Here is a 22,106-nt window from a genome sequence, read left to right on the forward strand (position 1 = left end):
TATGAGCATAAACCATGGTAAATAAGAGAGACTCATTATGGTAGTTCATGCCTCAGGTTTTCCTATTCCCTATCCCTGTCCCGGAGGCAGCCATTTTGATTTATTTTCAGTATCTAACTCTGTGTCTAAGTCAAATGCTTATTTACAGTATCAATTTTAAGTAAAATAAATTTTATCTATTGGTTTCTTAGTATAAATAAAATTTAATTATCCCACCACCTCCATTTCCTCCCCCTCCATCCTCCCAACTATAATTAAATCATGATTCCATTATTATGGCCCGTGTTAAAAGTGTTCTCACTCCTGAGCCAAGTCATGTATCATGATACAGTTTCTGTGCTGGAGTTAGAATTGCCTGGTGTTTTTTTTTGTCCCTTTCTTTGTATTTTATCGCTCTTCCAAAATGTCCGCTGAGAACATCTGTAAAACACTTCCTGTTCCTCTTGTCAGTTTGGTCAGATATGTCAGCCCTCTCATCAATTTCCCCACCCTGATCTCACCACTCCCAGTCTGGAGCTCCGTCCTGTTCCACCCCTGTTCCACCTGTTATTCTTGGCTTGCCTGTGGATTCTGCTTAACACACGCCCCCCACCCCCGTGAAATCCCTGTTCCCTAATTTCTTCCTTCTCTGGGTTTGTCTCATTTTGGTGGGCCACATGTTTAATGTCTTCCAGAAAAAGTAGGTGAAGGTAAGGTTTTTGATTACTTGAATTTCTGAAAATACCTTTGATCTGTTTTCATACCTGATAGTTCAGCTGGGTAGGATTTGAGGTTGGAAATCCTTTTCCTTTTCCTTCTGAGAGTTTTGGAGGTATTTTTCCATTGTCCTGTTGTTGTTGCTGGGATGGCACCTGCTCACTCTTGTTTCTTTTTCTTCTGTGTGTGCCTAGTTCCTCCTACTCCCTCCTGCCAGGGAACTTCTCTGTATCTTCAGTGGTTTGAGATATATGATGGTGTACAACTTTTATTTATTGCTCTGGTACTTATTTGCTCTCTCAGCTCAGAGGCTTATGCCCTTCAGCCTTGGAAAATTTTTTCTGAATTATTTATTTGATGTTTTTTCCCCTTATTTTTCCTGTTTTCTCTCTCTGGAACTTTAGTTACTTATATATTGAATCTCCTAATCTTATCCTCAAATTCCCTTTGCTTTTCATTGCTCTTCAGTGTGTTTTTACTTTCCTCATCACTCTCTAGGAAATTTCCTTGACTTGATTTTTTAATGTTTTTGAGGAAATTTTCATTTTTCTATGTTTTTAACCTCCAAGGGTTTTCTCATTATTTAGTCATTTAAAACATAGTTTCTTATTGCTCATGTTGTCATGCCATCTATCATTTCTCTGAGAAAATTAACTGTGGAATTAAAATTTTTTTCTTTTGTTCTTTATATTATGTCTGTTTCCGTTTCTTTTCTGTGTCTTTGGGATTTTGTTTTACATTCTGTTTCTTTTTGCTTTGGATTCTTCTGTTTGAAGACTGTGCCACGTGCTTTCTGATTGGCCTCCAGACATGTTCTCCACACATTCTCACCCTGTGTATCGTAGGGAGGCCCTCCTTCAACAGGTACCTTCTCCTTGGCCCCTGGTTAGGTTGCCCCAATGGATCAACAGGTGTGAAGGTGGAAAAAGAGGTCAGTGTATTCACTCTGCAAGTTCCTTCCTTGCGTGATTGCAATAGCCAAATAGACTGAAGCTCTAGTCAGGCCATTGTTTCTATTCCTTCCTCTTCAGTTCTGGTAACCACTCCTTTCCTTTACCTCCACAGTCTCAGAGGTGATAAAGCTCTAGCCCTAGGATATGAACCAGTGTTCATATCTCTCTACATGGTTCCTTTATGAAGCTCCCCTCTGCCAGCCAGTTTGAGGTTCTGTCTTCTGCTGAGGCCCTGACTGTCACAGGGGATTTCCTCTAAGTATCTGATGATCCCCGACCCTCTGTTCTGACTAAAAAGTGAACTACTAAGTGAGTCTGTGTGCATGGAGAAATTTGTTGGCTCCTGGGCTTCCTTGGAAAATGGAGTGAAGAGTAGGGGAAGGTTTTTCACTGGTAGACCTCTAGTGATCAATTTTTATGGACTATTTTTCTGAATCCTGCATGGGAGTGTATATGCCTAATTGGTATCTTTCTGGAGCAAGTTCCGGGGAAAGATGGGGTATCCTGTAATCAATATGCAAACTCGGGCCAGGCAGGGTAGCCTAGCGGCTAAAGTCCTCACCTTGAACGTGCCAGGACCCCATATGGGCATCAATTCATATCCCTGCTGCTCCACTTCCCATCCAGCTCCCTGCTTGTAGCCTGGGAAAGTAGTCAAGGACGGCCCAAAGCCTTGGGACCCTGCACCCATGTGGGAGACCTGGAAGAGGCTCCTGGCTCCTGGCTTCAAATTGGCTCAGTTCCAGCCATTGCGGCTGCTTCGGGAATGAACCATCAGGTGGAAGATCTTCCTCTCTGTCTCTCCTCTCTATATCTGACTTTACAATAAAAATAAATAAATCTTTTAAAAAATATGCAAACTCACTTTACCCATCTGTTTTGTGCTTATGCTCACTCACGCCCTTTAAAGTGTCTTCTTTTCCTGAGTCCAAGGCCTCCCTGGGTCAGTTTCTCCAGATCATAAAAATCTGATGTTCCCTTAGGTTGGTAAAAGATAGGTTGCCTCATTGTGTGTGTTGAGGAGAATCTGGACCTCTGAGTACCTCAGAGAAACACTTTTTTTTCCAGTCGTATCCTTACTCAACTTTCAAAGATACTTGGGGCCTGTCATTCCTGAGACTTTCTGTGTTCTACAAGAAACATGGGCTTCATTTATACCCTTGCTTCTTCAGGGCCTTGACTGTAGCCTCCTCTACTCTATGATATCGCTTACCTCCTCCATCTATTATTGATCTAAAATGCATTGGACTACCTATTCGTCTGTTGTTTCCTTTTCCAGTATCCTTCTCTTGCTGGATTCACACCACCTTTTTGTCTTTCCAGTTGACTTAATGGTGTTCTAGGGGGATGTGGAGATAAAGTTAGGGGCTGAATTCTTCCTGATTAATGAGAAGTTCCTAGCAGCTCTGTATAGGCTGCAGCTGAAAAAGATCGAGGGAGTGGGCCTGCAGGCTGGCAATTTCATCACCGTACAGTAGACAGAAGGGAGGCCACCTAGAGGTGAAACTTTGATATCATGCCTTGTTGACAGATTTTATGAGTTTTGTGGGTCTCTTCCTGTTTAAAAAACAAAGTTCATTTTATTTATTTATTTATTTATTTATTTATTTATTTATTTATTTATTTATTTGAAGGTAGAATGAGAGAGAGGGGTAGAGAGAGAGAGAGAGAAAACGCTTTATCCGCTGATTTATTTCCCAAATGGCCGCAACTGTTGGGGTTGCACCAAGCTGAAACTAGGAGCCTGGAACTCTACCTGGGTTTCCAGAATGGATGGCAAGGGTTCAAGCACTTAGGCTGTCTTCTGCTACCTTCCCAAGTGCTTTAGCAGGAAGCTGAATGGCAAGCAGGCTTCTAGGAGTTGAACTGGTATTCATGTATGATATTGATGATACCACCAGCAGCCACTTAATCTATGACTGGACTCAAGTCTATTCATTTTATTTAAGTAGTACCACATAGATGAATTTTGAAGAAGTGGAGTTTATTATGATCAATGGGGAGCTAAGTTGAGACATTTTTCAGCAAATGACATTATATAGTTATAACGGGAAAAAATAGTATGGGCAGCTCTTGGATAGGTTTTTATAAATTTAATTTTGCAAAATGAAGAGGATGGCCAAAGAAGGTTTATTAGCTTCTACTATGGGAAGGGACAGCCTTTCTGAGGAGGAGTCTTAGCTGATTTGATATAAGGCTCCTGGGGTTGTAAAAAAACAGTTGAGTAAGTTTCAAATATGGCCTCATTCCCCATAGGCCCCACCTCTAAACACCATAGTCTAATTAAGTTTCCACCCTCTTAATATCTCACAATAGGAATTGCATTTCAACACAGGAAGCCTTGGAGGACACTTAAACCATAGCAGGCTCTAATTAACATTTTTTTTAAAAAAGGATAATAATCTGGGGCCCCTCCAGTCCCCCTTGCTTCATACAGATCTTTGGATATTATAAAATGTTTAAGCATAGCTGGAAAAGGAAAGTCAGTTTTGTGCAAAAGGCAGGATAAAATATTATTGCTTCAATAAATACTTTTACTGTAACTCTCAAATGAATTTGATGTAATTTTGGAGAACACTAAGTCCGTGAACAGACCTTACTTTGCCATTTTGCTAGCCATGTTACTTTGAGTGGATTATAACTTCCCCAAATCCTGGTTTCCCTGAATTCAGAAAATATATGTAATGAACTGGGCTTAATGGCTGGCATATGACCCTGACAGTACATAAAGATTTCTGTATTCTCCACATCCTTGCCAAAACTTGGCATGATCTAATTACCAATTCTTATCAGTCTGACAGTCCCTATCAAAATGAGACTTTGCTTCAAAGACAAGTCCAATAAGAGAAAGAGACCTGGTAGGAGACAAAAGTGTGAAGAATTGGCTCACTTGGCTGTGCTGAAATCCACAAGGCAGGCTGTTAGGAAGGGCAGGCAGGAAAGCAAGACGAGCTGCTGCTACAGTCACTAGGCAGAACTTAGGAAACCCCACTTCTGTTCCTGAGGCCTTCCCATGGTTGGATCAGTCCCACCTGATAATCTCCTTTACAGGTACAACAGACTTCACAGCATTAGTGGAGCTTAGAGTTTGAGTGACTAGTGCAAATTGGCATGTAAAACTGAGCATATATGATGCAACCTCTATTTTCAGAAAATCATCCTAGGGTCAGAATGAAGACTATGTTGAAAGAGAAGGGAGCCTGGGAGCTGAGAGGGGGAACAGGGTGTCTAGAACAAAGGAGAGCGCTGCACTGGGGCAGTAGGGAAGAGAAAAAAGAGATATAAAGAAATATAACAGGCCCAAGTTCAGTTTACCAGGATTCACTGACTTAGTGTGAACAGGGTGAGAAGGGAAGGGAAAGAATGGGCAGGATCAAGGGAGTGGTCATCAGTGTTCTGACTGTATAGGTTCTCAAGGAATACTACATGGGGAGAGGAAAGAGTTGACTTGGGACATGATGATAAATTTATTTTTGAACTGAGTTGTAAGATGCATATAGTATATGCAGCTAGAGCTACCTGATAGGAAGTTGGAATGAAGACTTTTAACTTTGTAGAAAGACCAGAGGGTTGCCTCTGTAAGACAGATCTACTTAGTGATGTTTTTTTCCCTGATGTTTGTATGGATACTGTTTCTGCTCGCTGGCCTTGCTGTGAGCTGTAAGCCCTAGTGATGTGGTTCCTGTGCCAATGTTCCATGGCTGTGACTGTTCCGTGATTATTCCTGCTGTTGTCGTAACCTGGCCCAGAGCAAAGGCTGCTTTCCTTGCCATCTTTTGCAGGAGTCAACCCCTCCTGCTAGACTTTCTCCCTAAATGCCAAGAAGCTGTTATAAGGGTGGGGCTCTCAGTACAAGCATCATACTTGTGAAGGCTCTGTCACCCAGGGAAAACCCAGGATACAGTCACTAATTTCCAGGGAGTGACCTGTAAGCACAAAATATGATTCCTGACTTTATAGAACAGTTCTCTGCCCTGGGAAGCAAGGCCAGCAACCCAGTTAAACTGCCCTGCTTGGAAAGTACTCGCTGTCCATGCAGTTTCCAACTCTAGACATCTCAACAGACCTACAGAGAATGGAGATTTGGGGAGGTGTGGAGCAAGGAGTAAGCATTCCCTACACACTTGCCATGTGTAACACAGTATGTCAGGTGACATCTGATGCTTACCAAGTGCTTGCCATTGTGCCAAGCTTTACTCAACCATGTAAGGTAGATACTAGTATTAGCTGTATTTTGTAAGTAGGAAAATACACAATTAATGGATCTTTAAGGTAAGAGTTGTAAAAGTATTCTGTCTCCTGAACCCACAGTTGTAGGCTCAGTGCTGCTTCTCTCAGATACTATCACAATGACTATCTCCTCCTTGCCCTGCCATGCACCAAGGGCTACAAGGCTACTGAGTTCTTTTTCTGATGTTCTCATGGATTTCTGTTTTCAGTTTACTAGATGAGGGAGTTGGAGGAAGCCCTGATTAGAAATTAGAAGGCCTTGGTTCTTTTTTTTTTTTAAGATTTATTTTGTTTTTATTTGAAAGGCAGATTTAAAGAAAGAGAAGGAGATACAGAGAAAGATCATGCATCCTCTGGTTCACTCTCCAAATGGCCACAAGAACTGGAGCTGCACTCATCCAAAACCAGGAGCCAGGAGCTTCTATCTGGGTTCAGGGGCCCAAGGACTTAAGCCATCCTCCTGCTGTCCCAGACAATAAGCAGGGAGCTGGATGGGAAATGGAGCATCCAGGACTTGAACTGGTGCCCATATGGGATGCCAGCACTACAGATGGAAGCTTAGTGTGCTGTACCACAGAGCTGGCCTCAAGACTTAGGTTCTTAGCCCATTCTATGTATGACCTTGGACCTCAGATGTTAACCTTTTTGAACCTCATATTCTTCACCTAGAAAATGGAAATGCTAGGATCATTGCATGAAGAAATTGTTAGGAATTAACTTTAGAAGCTATTCTGTTATATCTCTTCCTCCTTCTTTGCTTTTCAGAACATCCTCTTTCCTGTTCTCTTCCTCTTTTGTCCTTTATTATGATTTATGACATCTTTGTCATTTGAAAGTCTAAGGTAATCATACCTTGAGGCGAGGGATTACAGAAACTGTCGAATAAATAATTTCTGCCTCCCAGACCCAAGTGCAGGAGAACAGGGTAGAGTGAGCAGATTTAGTAGATGCTGAAGCCTCAAACAAGAGAAGTCTCCTCTTTCAGCCACAGGAATGAATCATACAATTGATTCAACCAGCTGTTTTGCTGGTTCCTTCCCAGCGGTGAAAGGCAAATTGGAGGACAGTGTTTCTTTCTTCACTCACAGAGCTTAAAGGAAGCTCCACTTGTTACTGTGAAATGTGGCAGGCTTCTGTGTTTTTCTTTTTAATTATATTTTTGACAATCTTTACATAGTTAGGGTAAAAAGGTTCAAGGGCTATAGGAAAGTGGGTAAGACTATTAGTTCTACATTGTTTCCTTCATGCATCTGAGGTAAAGGGGAACATTGAGGGAGAAGCCCCACCTAGTTTCGCATCCACCCCAGGTCCCGGATGTGGGGCATGCTCTGAGATACTTGCTCAAGTGGTTTCGATAGTTCACCAGTTATGAATTGCTGCCAGTCTCGCCACTCCAAGCACGATGAGGTCGTTGAAGAATCCACTGATTGACATAGTCCATCATAGAGTCTCTGTTTGCCCAGTATTTTACTGCCAACATATAGCTGAGGTGGTTGATTGACTTGTTCTGTCTTCTGTCTTTTCTTGGTTAGGGTTCTGAGTCTGCCATTTTGATCGGGGAGATCCCCAAAAAAACTTTGTCTGAGGTATTCCCAGACAAGATTCTTGTATGTACTAGCAAGAACAGAGCCTAGCACAGTCCATCACCCCAATCAACTGGTGGTTGCAATTGCTGGGCTGGTTCTGTTTTCAGCCCCGACTTCCACTTGAACCAGCAGGTGTTTGCACTCCAACCTGGTTCTGCCCAGCACATACTCGGCCCTCACATAAACCAGTGGGAGCTGCAGCCCAGTCAGATAACCCCCTCCAGGCACATCCCCTACCTTGGTTTGCCAGCATGTGTAGCAGACTAGTCTAGTCTGTCCCACATCCCATTCGGCTCTCATACATGTCAATGGGTATTGAAGCTTAGTTTCCATCTAACCAGCTCAACTATCCAGCCCTCATGGCTGTTGTTGAGTGCCTCTCTGTCTAGCCACCCCAGCCCCTGTCCTAGTTTTTGTGCCCTCCAGTGGGAGTGGTAACCCAAGAGGGAGGAGCCCACTATTTCCCTCCCAGGCCTCTCCCACTCCCGGATTATGCACTTTCTAGGTGGTTCTGTGATTTGACTTGACAGAATTAGCCCCCAGTGCCAGCTTCCGCCAGCTGATGCTGTGGCTAAGCCCAAACAACCCTCACCCACTCTAATTGTAGATTGCACCAGTAGAAATAATCAGCCCAGCCTGACTTTTCCCTGATCTAGTCCACATGAGGCGCACAGGTGCTGTAGCCCTGCTTAGTCTGGTCTACCCCCATCCCAGCTCACACTCTCCAGTGGGAGTAGCTGTCCTACAAGGGAAACCCTCCTTATTCCCCTTGCCGGCTCTGCCCCCTCCCTTCCTGGTTCTCACATGTGCTGGTTGGGTGCTGCGGTCACATCCGGTACAGGCAATGTCATCTTGGCATTCCATATTGTGCACTGGTTTTTGTTGCGACCAAACCTAGCCCGACCCACACTGTTCTGGTGCTCGGATTTGCCAGTGGATGACATGAACTGATTCAGCCTGGTCTGCCCTCAACCCGTGCCAAATGTATGCCAGTGGCATGGCCTGTTCTGAACTGTTTCCTATCATGCTTCTTGCACTTACTTGCAGGGTCTGTGTCCTGCCAGAGGAGTTGCCCAGGTTCCTCCATCAGAACCCCTCCCAATGCCAGATTTTGCGCATAACAGGGGGTCCATGAGCCAGACCTACTGAGTTCACCTCCTATCCTACCAGGAACAGTGGCTTTTCTTGACTGGCCTTCAAACCAATCTGGCTCTTGCTGTTGGATGTTTCAGCCCAGCCATGGCTCGTCCATACCCATATACAGCTCATACACGGCTCAGTAGGGGTTGAGACCTAGCCTAGTCTGTCCCACATCTACCCTGGTCCTCCAGGACACCAAAGGATGTTGGAGTCTGACCCGGCTTGGTGCATCCAGTCCCAGTCCACACTTGTGCCAAGGGAGACTACAACCGTTTCCAGATCAGAATGCAGCCCCCATTCCAGCCCACGTGCCCCTTGGTGGGAACCTCAACCCAGTTAGGGTTGTCCCCTTAGCTCCCCAACTGGGCCTGTTCCCAGCTGTAGACCACGCGCATGCCAGTGGTTGCTCTGACTCAGCTTGATTCAGCCCCTCACCTGTCCTGGCCTCTGCCTTAGACACTGTGGCTTAGCGTCCTTGGCTCACACAGACCAGTAGGTGCAAGAGCCTAGCTCGGCATGACCTGTGCTCCATGCTGGTGTCTAGTTTCGCTTGTAGGCTAAGGTTTGCTCAGTCCTGCCCAGTACATCCTGTTCCATTACCAGTTCACACATTAGCCAGCTGTTGGAGCTATTTTGCCCAGCTTGTCCGACCCCCAGGTCTGGACTGCATGTTCACCAGCGGGAGCTATGACTTGCCAGTGGAGTTTCCCAAATTCCTCCACTTGATCCCCTCCCAGACCCAGTTCTCATATATGCCATTGAGTTTTGGCCAGTGCCTGGTGTAGTCTGGCCTTCCATTTGGCCTTATATGAGCTGGTGAATGTTGCAGCCCGGCCCACCCCAAACCCCATTTAGGATGCACATTTGGGTGCTGCTGCCTTGACCAGTCCAGACTGTTGTGGGTTCCTTTACCTGTGATTGATGGCAAGCTCCTTGGTCACACCTAGCTTAGTCCATCACCACCCCAACTCTTAAGCTAACCAGTGGAGTTAGAATTTCCACAGGGTTTGACCCACATATCCCCCACAGAATCTACTCCCGGATATGGTTCTTCAATGCTAGTTAATGTCATGACCCTGCTTAATGTGACCCGTCTGCTGATCCATCATGATGTCAAGTAATAGAATATCCTCTGGATAAGCCGTGAGCCATAGCTTTTGCATGAATTGGTATTTGGTGGTCAGCATTGTTCAGTGATTACAAGTTTTTCAAAGGAAGAGTTACTGTCATTGGGAATTTTTGTGATTGATTCACATCCCAAAAGCTCATTGGGTTCAACCTGGAGCTACCTAAGCAGCGATTCAAAGAACCAAAACTCCAGAGCTCCCCGTCTGGGCCGCCCGGGGCCAGCTCACCACATGCACGTGGTGGCTGTTGTCTGGGATCCAGGCATGAGACACCCCATGCTGAGGCCCAGCAGCAGCCGGGAGGCTGCTGGAAGTTTAAACCCCCAGACCCAAGGTCACGCTCTCCCCAATCCTGTCCACCGCTTCTGTGTTTTTCAAGAGCTTGGCCTTTGGAGTCATTTGGCTCCCACAACTGTTTGCTTACTTAGTAGCTGAAGGACCCTGGGAAAGTCATCTTATCCATCTGGCCTAGTTTCCTTACCTGTGAAATGCCACCCTGGGTTGGAATGCAGTTCAGATGAATACACAGATAAAAAGGGCTCCACATAGGACCAGGTGCCTCCTGGTTTCTCAGGGGTTCTGACTTCCCAGTGTCTGTAAGCTGTGGGAATGAGCACCTGGGTAGGTGGATGTGATGAGGGGTAAAGCAACCCAGTGTCTGGGGTGTGAAGGCAGGTAACACTAGCAGACATTTGAATTGCACCTCTGTTTTTAGTTGGGTGCAACCTAGGTTTGAGAATGTGGGTTGTTCCTCTTTTTTTTTTTTTTAAAGATTTATTCATTTTTATTACAGCCAGATATACAGAGAGGAGGAGAGACAGAGAGGAAGATCTTCCATCCGATGTTTCACTCCCCAAGTGAGCCGCAACGGGCCAATGCACGCCAAGCCGAAGCCGGGAACCTGGAACCTCTTCCAGGTCTCCCACGCGGGTGCAGTGTCCCAATGCATTGGGCCGTCCTTAACTGCTTTCCCAGGCCACAAGCAGGGAGCTGGATGGGAAGTGGAGCTGCCGGGATTAGAACCGGCGCCCATATGGGATCCCGGGGCTTTCAAGGCGAGGACTTTAGCTGCTAGGCCAAGCCGCCGGGCCTGTGGGTTGTTGCTCTTGACCCTCTATCCTGTTTGTGTCAGCAGCTGGGGCTGACGGTAGAGCTGTCGGGTAGGGGCAGTGAATGGCCCAGCTTTCTGAAAGTGAGTTCTTTTTTCTTCATTAGTGTCTAGTACCATCACCTTGAAGGCTGTCAGCTTCAAGGACATCTGTGATCGTGCATGACTATGTTTTACTTTCGTCTTCAGTAAGCTTCCTTCACTGCCAAACCAGCCTTCAACTCTTGACTTTTAAAACTTTAGTACAGAACAGGAATAGGTGTTTGGCAAAGTGGTTAAGTTTAGCCTGGCCCAGGCCTGGCTGTTGAAACTATTTGGGGAGAGAACCAATAAATGGAAGATCTCTCTCTCTTACAAACACAAACACGCACGTGCACACACACACACACACACACACACACAAATAGTTTAAAAAAAGACAAATCATTTAGAGCCACCTCCCAAGTTCCCAGTATGCCTGACTTTGTGACTTCAGGAAGTACAGCAGCAAATGTATCTCTGCCAGATACTATCACTGTATCCCTTCCATTCTCAATATATATACAGACTCATTCAAGGCCCCACAGCCACAGGTGAACCTTTTGCCCACAGGCTCTATAGCGCCTCTTTGTGCTCATGTACCCTGGAGGCACATAGTAATAAACTTTATTTAATTCTATTCTAGGACTATGATTAAGTGGTGAAGAGCACAGAGGGCTTTTTTTAAAAAAGATTTACTTATTTTCATTGGAAAATCAGATGTACAGAGAAGAAGAGAGACAGAGAGGAAGATCTTTCATCCAATGAATAACTCCCCAAACAACCACAATGGCTGTAGCTGAGGCAATCCAAAGCTGATATGAAGCCAGGAACCACGAGCTTCTTCTGAGTCTCCCATGCGAGTGCAAGGTCTCAAGGCTTGAGCCATCCTTGACTACTTTCTCAGGCTACAAGCAGGGAGCTGGATGGGGAGAGGGGCCACTGGGATTAGAACTGGTGGCCATATGGGATCCTGGTGCATTCAGGGTGAAGACTGTAGCGGCTAGACTACTGCACCAGGCCCCAAGCACAAAGTTTTTTTGGGCCAGTACAATGGCCAAGTGCCTGAAGCCATACCTTGCATGTACCGGGATCCCATGTGGGTGCCAGTTTGTGTCCCAGCTGCTCTACTTCCCTTCCAACTCCCTGCTTATGGCCTGGGAAGGCAGCAGAGGATGGCCTAAAGCCTTGGCACCCTGCACCCGCTTGGGAGACTAGAGGGAAGGTCCTGGCTTCTGGCTTTGAATTAGCTCAGTTCCAGCCATTCCAGCTGCTTGGGAGGTGAACAAGTGGGCAGTCTTTCTGTACATCCTTCTCTCTGCACATCTGCCTTTGCAATACAGATAAATAAATCTTTAAAAAAAATAAGAGCATAGAGTTTCAAATCAGACTGGGATTTGAATCCTAAGTCTCTAACTTAGCTGCTGTGTGACCATTGGCAAATTATGGAACTGCCTGAGTTGTAGGTTTGCTGCTACAAGCCTCAGCGCAGGACCAGCATCCAGTGTGTTCCATACCCTTAGGCACTGACATCAGTTTTACAGCATAAGAAACACTGGCCCAGGGATAAACAATTTGTCTGAGATAGATATAATTCCACTTTTATGTAAAAAGAATGTGGGGCTGAGAGGTCAAACGCCTTGCCTAATATATATAAGCAACAGAGTCTGAGGTATAACCAAGGCCTCCTGACATCTCAGCTAGATGTCCTGATATCCCCCCTCCCTCCAAACCTCTAGAAAATGGAAATCTTTGCCCCAAAGCCATTTATTTAACTGGCCCTCTGGTGGTGGGATCTAAGTTCAGTGGCTGAATCTTGCTTTCGCAGTGCAGCCTTGCTAGTGCAAGATGTCTCTGTGTGTGCAGGCACAAATGCACCCCTATGAGTGATGGAGCAGGATTCTCTGGAGGGCTTCAGGAATGCAGTATTTGGTTAATGGACTTTTCTGTCTTAACCTCTTGGTTTCAGGTCTCACTGAAAATCATTATGACATGCATTTACAGCCATTCACTTTTCTGATGCTAGAAGGGGCTGTCTGATGAGCCCAAATGGATCCTCCTGAAATGACAGAGGATTTGGGTCGAATGTCCAGTTATCATCGAAATGATCAGTTGTCATGTCCAGGGCTTTAATACCAATCCACATATCCTTCCTGGTCTCTGGCATCCTTTATGAATCCCTGGTACATATGAGTGTTGCGAGTAAAGCGCAGGATGGGAAAATAGTTGTCCCCATATTGTAGATGAGCAGGCTGAGTTTCAGAGAACATGAAAACCCCATGAGTGATCATATATCTTGTTAGTAGCAGAGCTAAAAATGAGAAGGCATTTGCCAATTCACAGTGATATAAAAAAAAGAAAACATCATAGATTTTTGAGTGAGGTGTAACATTATTTATAAAATGGGGATAATATTTTCTTTACTGAAGTATATATTTTTATGAATATAAAATGGTTGAATTTCACATATATTGCAATACAGAATTAGAAGCTTAGTGATACTTCCCACTTTACCTCCGCTCCTTCATTTGCTGGGTTCTACTGAGGATTCTAAGTAATGGATATAAAGCAACTAGCATCGTGCTTGGTCAGAGCAGGATCTTGGCAAGCAGAAGCTGTTATTATTGCTGTCTCCTCATCCAACATTCTTTCCAGTCTACCAAAATGCCTGTTACTGACCTGTCCTGGGCTAATCATACTCTCCAAATATGTCTTTGAAGTAAATCTCTTCTCATTAGCTCTGGGAAGGGGCTTGATTTATCACTCTATAACAGCCAGAGACTGCTTTTATTCTGTAGATAAAACATAAATCATTTTACATCATTACAAGAGGTGTCACAAAGCAGTGAAATAAGTATCATGGATGGATGTTGTTGACAGTAAATGTCCATACTCTGCAAATGGTTGTTGGATCATCTTGATCGGCATTTTTTAAAATACTCATAGAATATGAATCAGAGAACAGGAGACATTTCCTGTAGTATTAAAGTATGGCCTTAAGACAGTGCAAAATAGGCTTAGTTTGGCTAGAACAGAGTTTATCATTGATGGTGGAGCATACATGATATGAGTAGAAAAACAGGGCCTGGAGTGGTAGCCTAGAAGCTAAATCCTTGCCTTGCATGTGATAGGGTCCCATGTGGGCGCCAGTTCTTGTCCTGGCTACTCCACTTCCCATCTAGCTCCCTGCCTGTGACCTGGGAAAGCAGTTGAGGATGTCCCAAAGTGTTGTGACCCTGCACCCTCGTGGGAGATCCAGAAGAAGCTCTTGGCTCTTGGCTTCAGATTGGCTCAGTTCTGACCATTGCAGCCACTTGTGGAATGAACCAACAGATGGAAGATCTTTCTCTCTGTCTTTCCTTCTCTCTGTAAGTCTGACTTTCCAATAAAAAAATTTTTTTTAAAGAGTAGAGAAACAGACAAATGGAAAGCTTCTATTTGCACGTAAACATGTACATTTAAAAAAAAGATTTATTTATTTTTACTACAAAGTCAGATATACAGAGAGGAGAGACAGAGAGGAAGATCTTCCTTCCGATGATTCACTCCCCAAGTGAGCGCAATGGGCCGGTGCTGTGCCTATCCGAAGCCGGGAACCAGGAACCTCCTCCGGGTCTCCCATGTGGATGCAGGGTCCAAAGGCTTTGGGCCATCCTCGACTGCTTTCCCAGGCCACAAGCGGGGAGCTGCATGGGAAGTGGAGCAGCAGGGATTAGAACCGGCGCTCATATGGGATCCCGGCGCGTTCAAGGCGAGAACTTTAGCCGCTAGGCCACCATGCTGGGCCCAGTAAACATGTACATTTTACTCTCATCTCTTACCCATGTAGGTTGCCAACCCAAAAAGTTAGTAATCAGGTTCACGGACTGAAAACAATCTCTTTTCATCCAATCTTGTTTTCTTGTAAAGCAATATGATACAGAAGAAAGAACACTGGGCTGAGAGTCAGGAGACCTAGAAGTTGCTCTTAATACTACCACTGTTCAACAATGTGATTTTGACAGACGCGTAAGCTGTTTGGATCTTCCCTCTTCATTTATGGAAAGCAAACCCAAAAACAGTAGGACAACTTTTAGAAAACCCTTTGGAGCTATTATCAAGCAGCTTGAGCATGTCCATTTACATTCATTTATTGACTCATATCCTTCTGTCCTCTCCTAACGAAAGATGTTAAATATGGGAAAAGCTTTATGGTTTTAGAATTCATCATAATGTTTTTATAATTTTAGTAATTTTAGGAACTACCTGCAGTCCCTTCTTGGGGGGGGTCGGGTAATACAGAAGTCCTCATCTGCTGCTTCACTCCCCACAAATGGCCTCAACAACTGAGGCTGGGCCGTGCTGAAGCCAAGAGCTTGAACATCTAGTTCAATCTCCTACATGGACGCAGGGGCCCAAATACTTGTGCCATTCTCTACTGTCTTCCCATGTGCGTTACCAAGGAGCAGGATCAGATGTGGAGCAGCAGGGACAAAAACCAGTATCCAGATGGGATGTCAGCATTGCAGGCAGTGGCTTTATGCACTATGCCACAATGCCAGCCCAAGAATCTTGCTTTCCTGTGTAGACAGTGTTGGTGTTATTTGGACTCTTCACAATCTAGTGTCAGCCATCCACACCATCTCTGTCTGTGACACCTTCTGTTTACTGTAGTTGATGGTCTCACTATGGTGGCATCAGTGCATTCTAAAAAACATTCCCACCAAAATACCTGACATTTAATATGAACTCAATGCATTTTAATTCCATCTTCACTTTTTACTTTTTTTTTTTGCTTTCTTATGATTTCTGCGCACTTTATAGTGACCACTCATTTCACTTATAATGGAAGAAAATTAATTCAACCATTTATTTTAATGAGTTTCCTGGCCTACCTCAATGGTTCTCTGGCCTGGCAATGCATCAGGATACCCAGATTGGCTGGCCCCATAACAGCTTTCTTGAATCTCAACCTCCAGGAAAAAGACCTGAAATTAGTGTTATACACAAAACACCTTGATTATTAAAACACTCAAGCAAGTCTGGACATCTTTGACCTTAGTACCTGTGAGATCCTTTTAACTTGTAATCTTTCTGTTTCTTAGATTGGCTTCCTGTCTTGCTGCTTGTACTCCAGCATGAGGGCATTGTGGAACAATCAGCAAGTTAGTGGGGGACTTGCTGTGCTCATTTCATAATTGAGCATTTCTTCTTGGCTAGGACTGCTTTACATATAACATTTTTAAAAATCTGTGCAACAATGCTTTAACATTAGCTTTATTATCTCCATTTTACAGATGAGAAAACTGAGACAGAAAAAGGTTACAGTATTCCCAAAGTCAAGTAAAAAGCATGCAGTGGAGCCCATATTTCAAGTTGGTTCTGTTTGTTTTCAGAGATGAATTAGAATCTCCCTTGCTGCCCTTCTCCACCTTCCCTCAGACAAGGGCATCTCAGGCAGGCTGGGTAAAACCTTGGATGTGCAGACAGGCTGTGCCCTCTGCTAGGCCTGAGGGGACAGCCTTCCTGGTAGGCAACGATGCATCACACAGGCGGAGGTTCCAAATGTGCCCTGGCGCCCACCCACCTGCTTACAGGGTGCAGTGAAGCAGTGGAATTCAATTTGCAGCAGTGACCTAAGAAGGGCTATTTTTAGTAAGAAAGTAGGTCAGGGGCTACAACAGTGCTGCCTGAGAACAGAGCTGCTTCCCCTCTCACCAGGAGGCTGTTCAATTCAGTGGCTCCTCACACAGCAGCGTGCAGGTGTGGAAGGCAGACCCGACCTCCTCACATGACTGTAGCGTAATCATCACTGTAGAACCCTGGCGGGGGCGGGGGATATGCACCCATACCTCTAAGACACAGAAGCTCTGTCTACCATTTGCCTGGGGTCTTGGCCCCAATTTTCCTCAGAAGATCGGGGTCTCTTAAAACATTTCCAGCATGGCAGGAGGCTCATGCGTTGCACACCTGCTACATGCCAGCTGTCCTTTTAGGTTGGATACTCATTATCTCATTTAATCTTTGTAATACCTCTGCAAAGTAGGTGTTATTACTCAGTTGTGCTGATATGGAAGCAGAGTTGCAAACCAATTAAGAGACTCACTCAAGAACACACAGTTCGTGTGTAGTGGAGCCAGAATTTGAATCCTGAGTGACACTCAGTGCTGATGAACCAGACTCCAGGAAGCCCTTCTGGGGGTGATTTTTGACACTACTACTCTGTCTCTGCTTTGTTTTGTCAAATAATTTAGAGAAAAAAAGGTACAAAACTGGCTTTTTCTCCATCTGGACTTCTCTGAGTCAGGACAAGAAAGGGCACCAAGCAAGCCCTGTCCTTGGAGAGAAGAGAGCATATCCTTCCACTGCTGCCCAGCCAGAGAAGGCCAGTAATTAGTTATCAAATACAAACCAGCCACCTGGTTTCCTGGGACTCAGAGCGTTTTAAATCCCCGTTCCCGCTTGCTCTGCTGTGTAGTAACTGCAGATCTGCGGCAAATTGCAGGGCGTTCGTTGGTGATGCCCAGGCAGGCATAAGCTTGTTAGCAGAATGAAGTAATTGACATATCATGATTCATTATGCACAGCACGGAGGACTCTAAGAGAAGCCCACTTTGTGGCTGGCACCACCAGCTTTGAGAATTTGTGCCTGGCTGTGCTCTGGCACTCCAACTGGAGAGTGCCGTCTCTTTGGGGGCCAGGAGCAACCCAGCCTGAGTCTTCTGTCTGATATACTTCCCATCAACAGGCAAGAAGCAAGGTATGTCCCCCATGCCCCCAGATTGTGTGACCTTGGAGGCAGGCAATTTGTTCAGTACTTCCTTCCTTCTTTCCTTCCTTCCTCCCTCCCTCCACCCCCACCCCAAATCTCTCAAGGAACATTTTTGAAAATGTATCCGGCGTGCAGTGGAGAACAAGACAGATAGTTCTTAACTTCGCAGAACTTCTAGTCCCTCTTTGGACCTTAATGTTCTTATCAACAAATCAATAGGAAAGAGAGAATCGGATTGATCAATTCTTTTTAGCTCTAAAATTTCAGAATTTACAGTTCTGGATTAGAAACATTTATAATTGAGTCATAACGTTGATCTTAGTCATTTGTATCCAGTGCCAGAGGAAAAAAAATGAATATCTCAAATTTGAGAATCTGGATGGAAACCATGAACACAAGCTAATTTAATTTCATCATTTACAAATGCAAAATAGGCTAAAAGAAAGGTGTGACTTTCCCAGTGTATCAGCAAAGGAACCAGGATGGGAAGGCCCATCAGCTGTGCCCAGAGCTTACCTCCAGCCTCCCAAGGCTGCTTCCCCATGCAGCGTTGCACATAAGCTTATCCTGGGGACTCTTGCTATGTTTGGCTTCTTTAACTGGGAACCCTCTTGAGTCTCTCCTACCTGGAATTCTAACGTCTGCTTTTGGATTCCAATTCTGGTGGCCTAAGAGCAGAAGAGGTAGGAACAGAGTCGATAACTGAGCCCAAGAAGGTCAATAAAGTTGAAATGCATTACAGCAAGACTTCTAAATCCATGGTCATGAAGAAGTTGAAAGTAGAGCTTGTAGAGTTTGCTGTTGGGCTTCCCATGCAAACAAGCAAGTGCCAAGGCACAGTAAATGTGCAAAATGGGGAGAGCTGGTGGAGAAGACCAGCAGGAAGCTATTCAGTGAATTCTCTCACAGGCTCAGGACCCTGCTCTGCCTCTGGCCCTTGTTGCTGTCCTCCATGTGGCCAATGAAAGGAATCTTGAGCTTTCTGATTTTGTGAGGCAAGGAAGCAGAGTTCATGCAGAGAAATTGGCAGCAGGGATGAGCATTTGGAATGGTGGTTACAACTCAGAACACCTCTAATATCCTGCATTGGAGTTGCTGGGTTTGAGTCCTGGCTCCTTTACAACTGATACAGTTCTGCTAACGTGTATCCTTGTTGGGTTTCTACCACTCCTGTGGGAGACCTGATTTGAAGTATTAGCTCCCAGCGTCAGCCTAGGTCAGCTCTGGCTATTGAGGGCATCTGGAGAGTGAACCAGAAAATGGAGGATCTCTCTGTTCTCTGTGTCTCTCCCTCTGCCTTTCAAATAATAAAATAAAAGAATGATGGACTGAGTAGAAATTAGCACCAGGAGACCCATCACTTTTTCAGTGACTAAAACTTTCCTACTCTGAGTGGGAATAGTAAAACTTTAGCAAAACTGAAATGCCTACTTGTCTGTTAACTCTTCTCTTCATCACAGCCTAAGAACCAGCACCCAGAAGCACTGTCCTTGTTTCATTTATAATGTTTTATGCCCTATAATGATCATCTAGGCAGGAGGTGGCCAGAAGTAGGAGACAATGAGAATCTGTTCTTGGTTGTAAAATCCAGGGTCCAGTCTGTGGATCATGTGTAATTTTGGTCTCCTAATTTGATTTGTTAGGTTTCATATTTCACATTTGTACGAAATAATTTTTTCTTTTTTAGAAAGATTTGTTTATTTTTGTTGGAAAGACAGATATACAGAGAGAAGGGAAGATAGATAGAAAGGTCCCCCACCCACTGGTTCACTCCCCAAGTGGCTGCAAAGGCCAGAGCTGAGCTGATCTGAAGCCAGGAACCAGGAGCTCCTACCAGGTCTCCCCTGCAAATGCAGGGTCCCAAGGCTCTGGGCTGTCATCTACTGCTTTCCTAGGTCAAGGGAGCTAGAAGGGAAATGGAGCAGCTGGAATATGAACCAGCTCCCTTATGGGATCCTAGGCATGCTAGGCAAGGACTTTTTTTTTTTTTTTTTTTTTTTTCAGCAGAAAAGTTTTATTCCTTTTAAGGACAAATAATTCAACCTCATCCAAGGCCTTAACTTAGAGACATAAACCGAAACAGCCATGTAAAGCATAGATATTAAGGAATGAGACATACAGTGTTGGGGGTGGGGGGAATGCTTCGCCTCCTGAAGCTTACATCAAACCCCACCAACTCAGCTAGTGCATGGATGGGGCGGGGCAGGGCAGGGCAGGGAGCAGGACACAGAACCACTGAAGCGTGTAGATGGCCCGGTCCGGGATGGACGCTCACGATGAAGGGCGGGGGAACAGCAAAGGCCCTCCCGCGAGCATTAGGCCGCCTTGCACAGGGCCACGGCCGAGAAGCGGACCTCTCCTTGCTCACGCTCGGTGAATTCCCGGCACACCTTGGCAGCATCCTGCAGCAGGGAGTCCTCCGAGCTGGCGCCGTGGTTTACCGGGAAAGGCATTCGCCCATCAAGTTCATAGAGGTGGCCGTCCACATTGTTGAACATGATGAAGTGAAAATTCACTTTGTCATCTACCCGACACTGGCCTTCCTGTGCCACTGCATCATGGGCTGCCTGTATGGCCTCATTCTTCTCAAAGCATTTTGCCCTGTCTTCAGGGGACATCTTCTCCGTTTCAGAAAGAAATTGCTTCAGGACTGATCCATCCTCAAATTCCATTTTGTCCTGATTGTTGGCCACAGCGTGGATCAGCCCGATGGTGCCACAGGAGTTTCCAATGGTTTGCTTCATGAAGTACACCTTGGGGCTGATTTCCTGTCCTTTCAGTTCCTCAATCTGCTTTTTCCTGAAGTTCTCATGCTGGGCAGTGAGAGGAAACAGCAGCAGCAGCGCGCACGCAGGCGCTGGCACGGAGCCCAGCGTCTCCTCCTCCAGTCCCAGAACGTAGGCGAAGATACTGGCCAGCGACCCCCAGCCGGGACAGCACTTTGTTCAGCATCTCGGGGTTAATCTCCAAAGGCTTGAGCTGCATCTTGGCGTTCCGGCGAGCGAGGCCGCAACAGGGAGACGAGGAAAAACCTAGGCAAGGACTTAATAAGCCACTAGGCTACTGCACTGGGCCCAGGAAATAATCTAATACGTATATGACATTATCCTTAAAGAACTACCTCCTTCAAGTGCATAAAACATATGTGTATTTAAATATGAATATATCTTGTATAACAATAAAATAATTGAAAGTATTAAAAGTGCTTCAAGTTTTTTGTGAGCTGATTGCCTGAAATTGAAATATTGACCCTTCATGTGTCTTTGAGCTACAGTTCCATTCTCTTTCTGCTCTCATAAAGGGAAGGGGCTGGATCTGCGAGTTTAGCTGCCCGCTTACGAATCAGTTCCATCAAATTACCAGGAATAAATGTTAAATGTAGTTATTCATGGGCTCACTTCTTGAGCTATAGAATGGGAGTATTTCCACTTGGACATTTTTAGTTCTACCGATCCTTCAGGTGAGTCCAGGTGATGCAGGTGGATTTTGAGTAGTTATTTTTCTAGAACACTTACCAAGACTTAGACTATCCTGCCCTCTTCTTCTTGCTCTGTCTCCTGATTATTCTTTTGTCTTTTTTTTTCTCTAAAGAACTTCCCTCACTCTGCTGTGGACCTACATCTAACCCGTCTCTGTGACCCAGCATTGAGTGCACCCCACTGTAAGTGCTCAGTGAACAGAGAAGGGCACAGAGGGAAGCAGGGGATGAAGGGGTTTTCATGGCTTCAACAACTTACACAATCCAAACCGTTCCCCTAACGTTTCCTGCAGGCTTAGTCATTGTAAATCTTTCAGATACAGTAAATGAAAAGAGCGCAGATTTTGGATCCTAACAAAAGTAAGCTGATTGCCTGAAGTTTGAATCTCAACTCCATTTCTTTTTGTTTAGTGATTTATTCCAAGCCATCCAATCTCTTTAAACTTCAGGTTCTTTGTGAAATAAGATTGCTATCTGTTCTCAAGATTGTTGTCACAATTGAATTACTACAGAGGTGTAGACAGAAAAGCACTTGACATGCTGTAGGACCTCAAATATTTTCACTTCCTTTCTTCCTTTACATGTGCAATAGTGAGCAACAGAAGAGAGGAGAGGAGACTCAGGAAAGTGGGTTATCCCCAAGCCAGGCCGTGGAGAATGGCCATGGCATCCACTGCTGGATGTTGACTTCCTCAGACATTCTGTGGATCTCTGCAGAATTCACAGACTTTAGAGCTCTGAACTCTAGATGCACCATGATCTCTGTTTTACTGTGAGCTACAGGGAGACAGAAAGAGCCATAGCAAAAAGAAACTAGGAACTATTCTAAGTTTGGTTTCCTTCTGCAGACTTGATGTTTAGGCTTTCCATGAGAAACCCAAGCTCGTTCCAAATGGTTAGTTCCAAGGCTAGAGATCTTTGCATGGATTTTGTTAGCATTTCAGCCTCCCACTCCTCATATTTTGTGTTGAAGCTGCTGTAACATGCTGCTTTTTATGAAACAAACCCTTTCTTTCAGC

General features: G+C 45.0%; 2 protein-coding genes across 6 annotated transcripts in view; one reads left to right on the forward strand and one right to left on the reverse strand.

The window, feature by feature from the left end:
- The window catches only part of SERGEF (secretion regulating guanine nucleotide exchange factor), a 259,501-nt gene that overhangs the window by 170,383 nt on the left and 67,012 nt on the right, over positions 1-22,106 (forward strand). Inside the window, exon 11 of one of the 5 annotated variants that reach the window (XM_058663279.1) lies at positions 21,201-21,801. The exons of the other annotated variants lie outside the window; for them this stretch is intronic. Within the exon in view, the coding sequence (XP_058519262.1) occupies positions 21,201-21,247 (47 nt within the window). The 3' untranslated portion in view covers positions 21,248-21,801. Of the gene's footprint in view, positions 1-21,200; positions 21,802-22,106 lie in introns of those variants that run through there. 5 annotated transcript variants of the gene reach the window in all.
- LOC131480187 (ubiquitin carboxyl-terminal hydrolase isozyme L1-like) lies at positions 19,624-20,594 on the reverse strand. Its single transcript, XM_058663281.1, is given in 2 exon segments — positions 19,624-20,516; positions 20,518-20,594. Coding segments are annotated over 2 exon segments (669 nt in total). The 3' UTR covers positions 19,624-19,924.

This window comes from Ochotona princeps, chromosome 4 (genome assembly GCF_030435755.1).
Source record: "Ochotona princeps isolate mOchPri1 chromosome 4, mOchPri1.hap1, whole genome shotgun sequence".
Lineage (NCBI taxonomy): Eukaryota > Metazoa > Chordata > Mammalia > Lagomorpha > Ochotonidae > Ochotona > Ochotona princeps.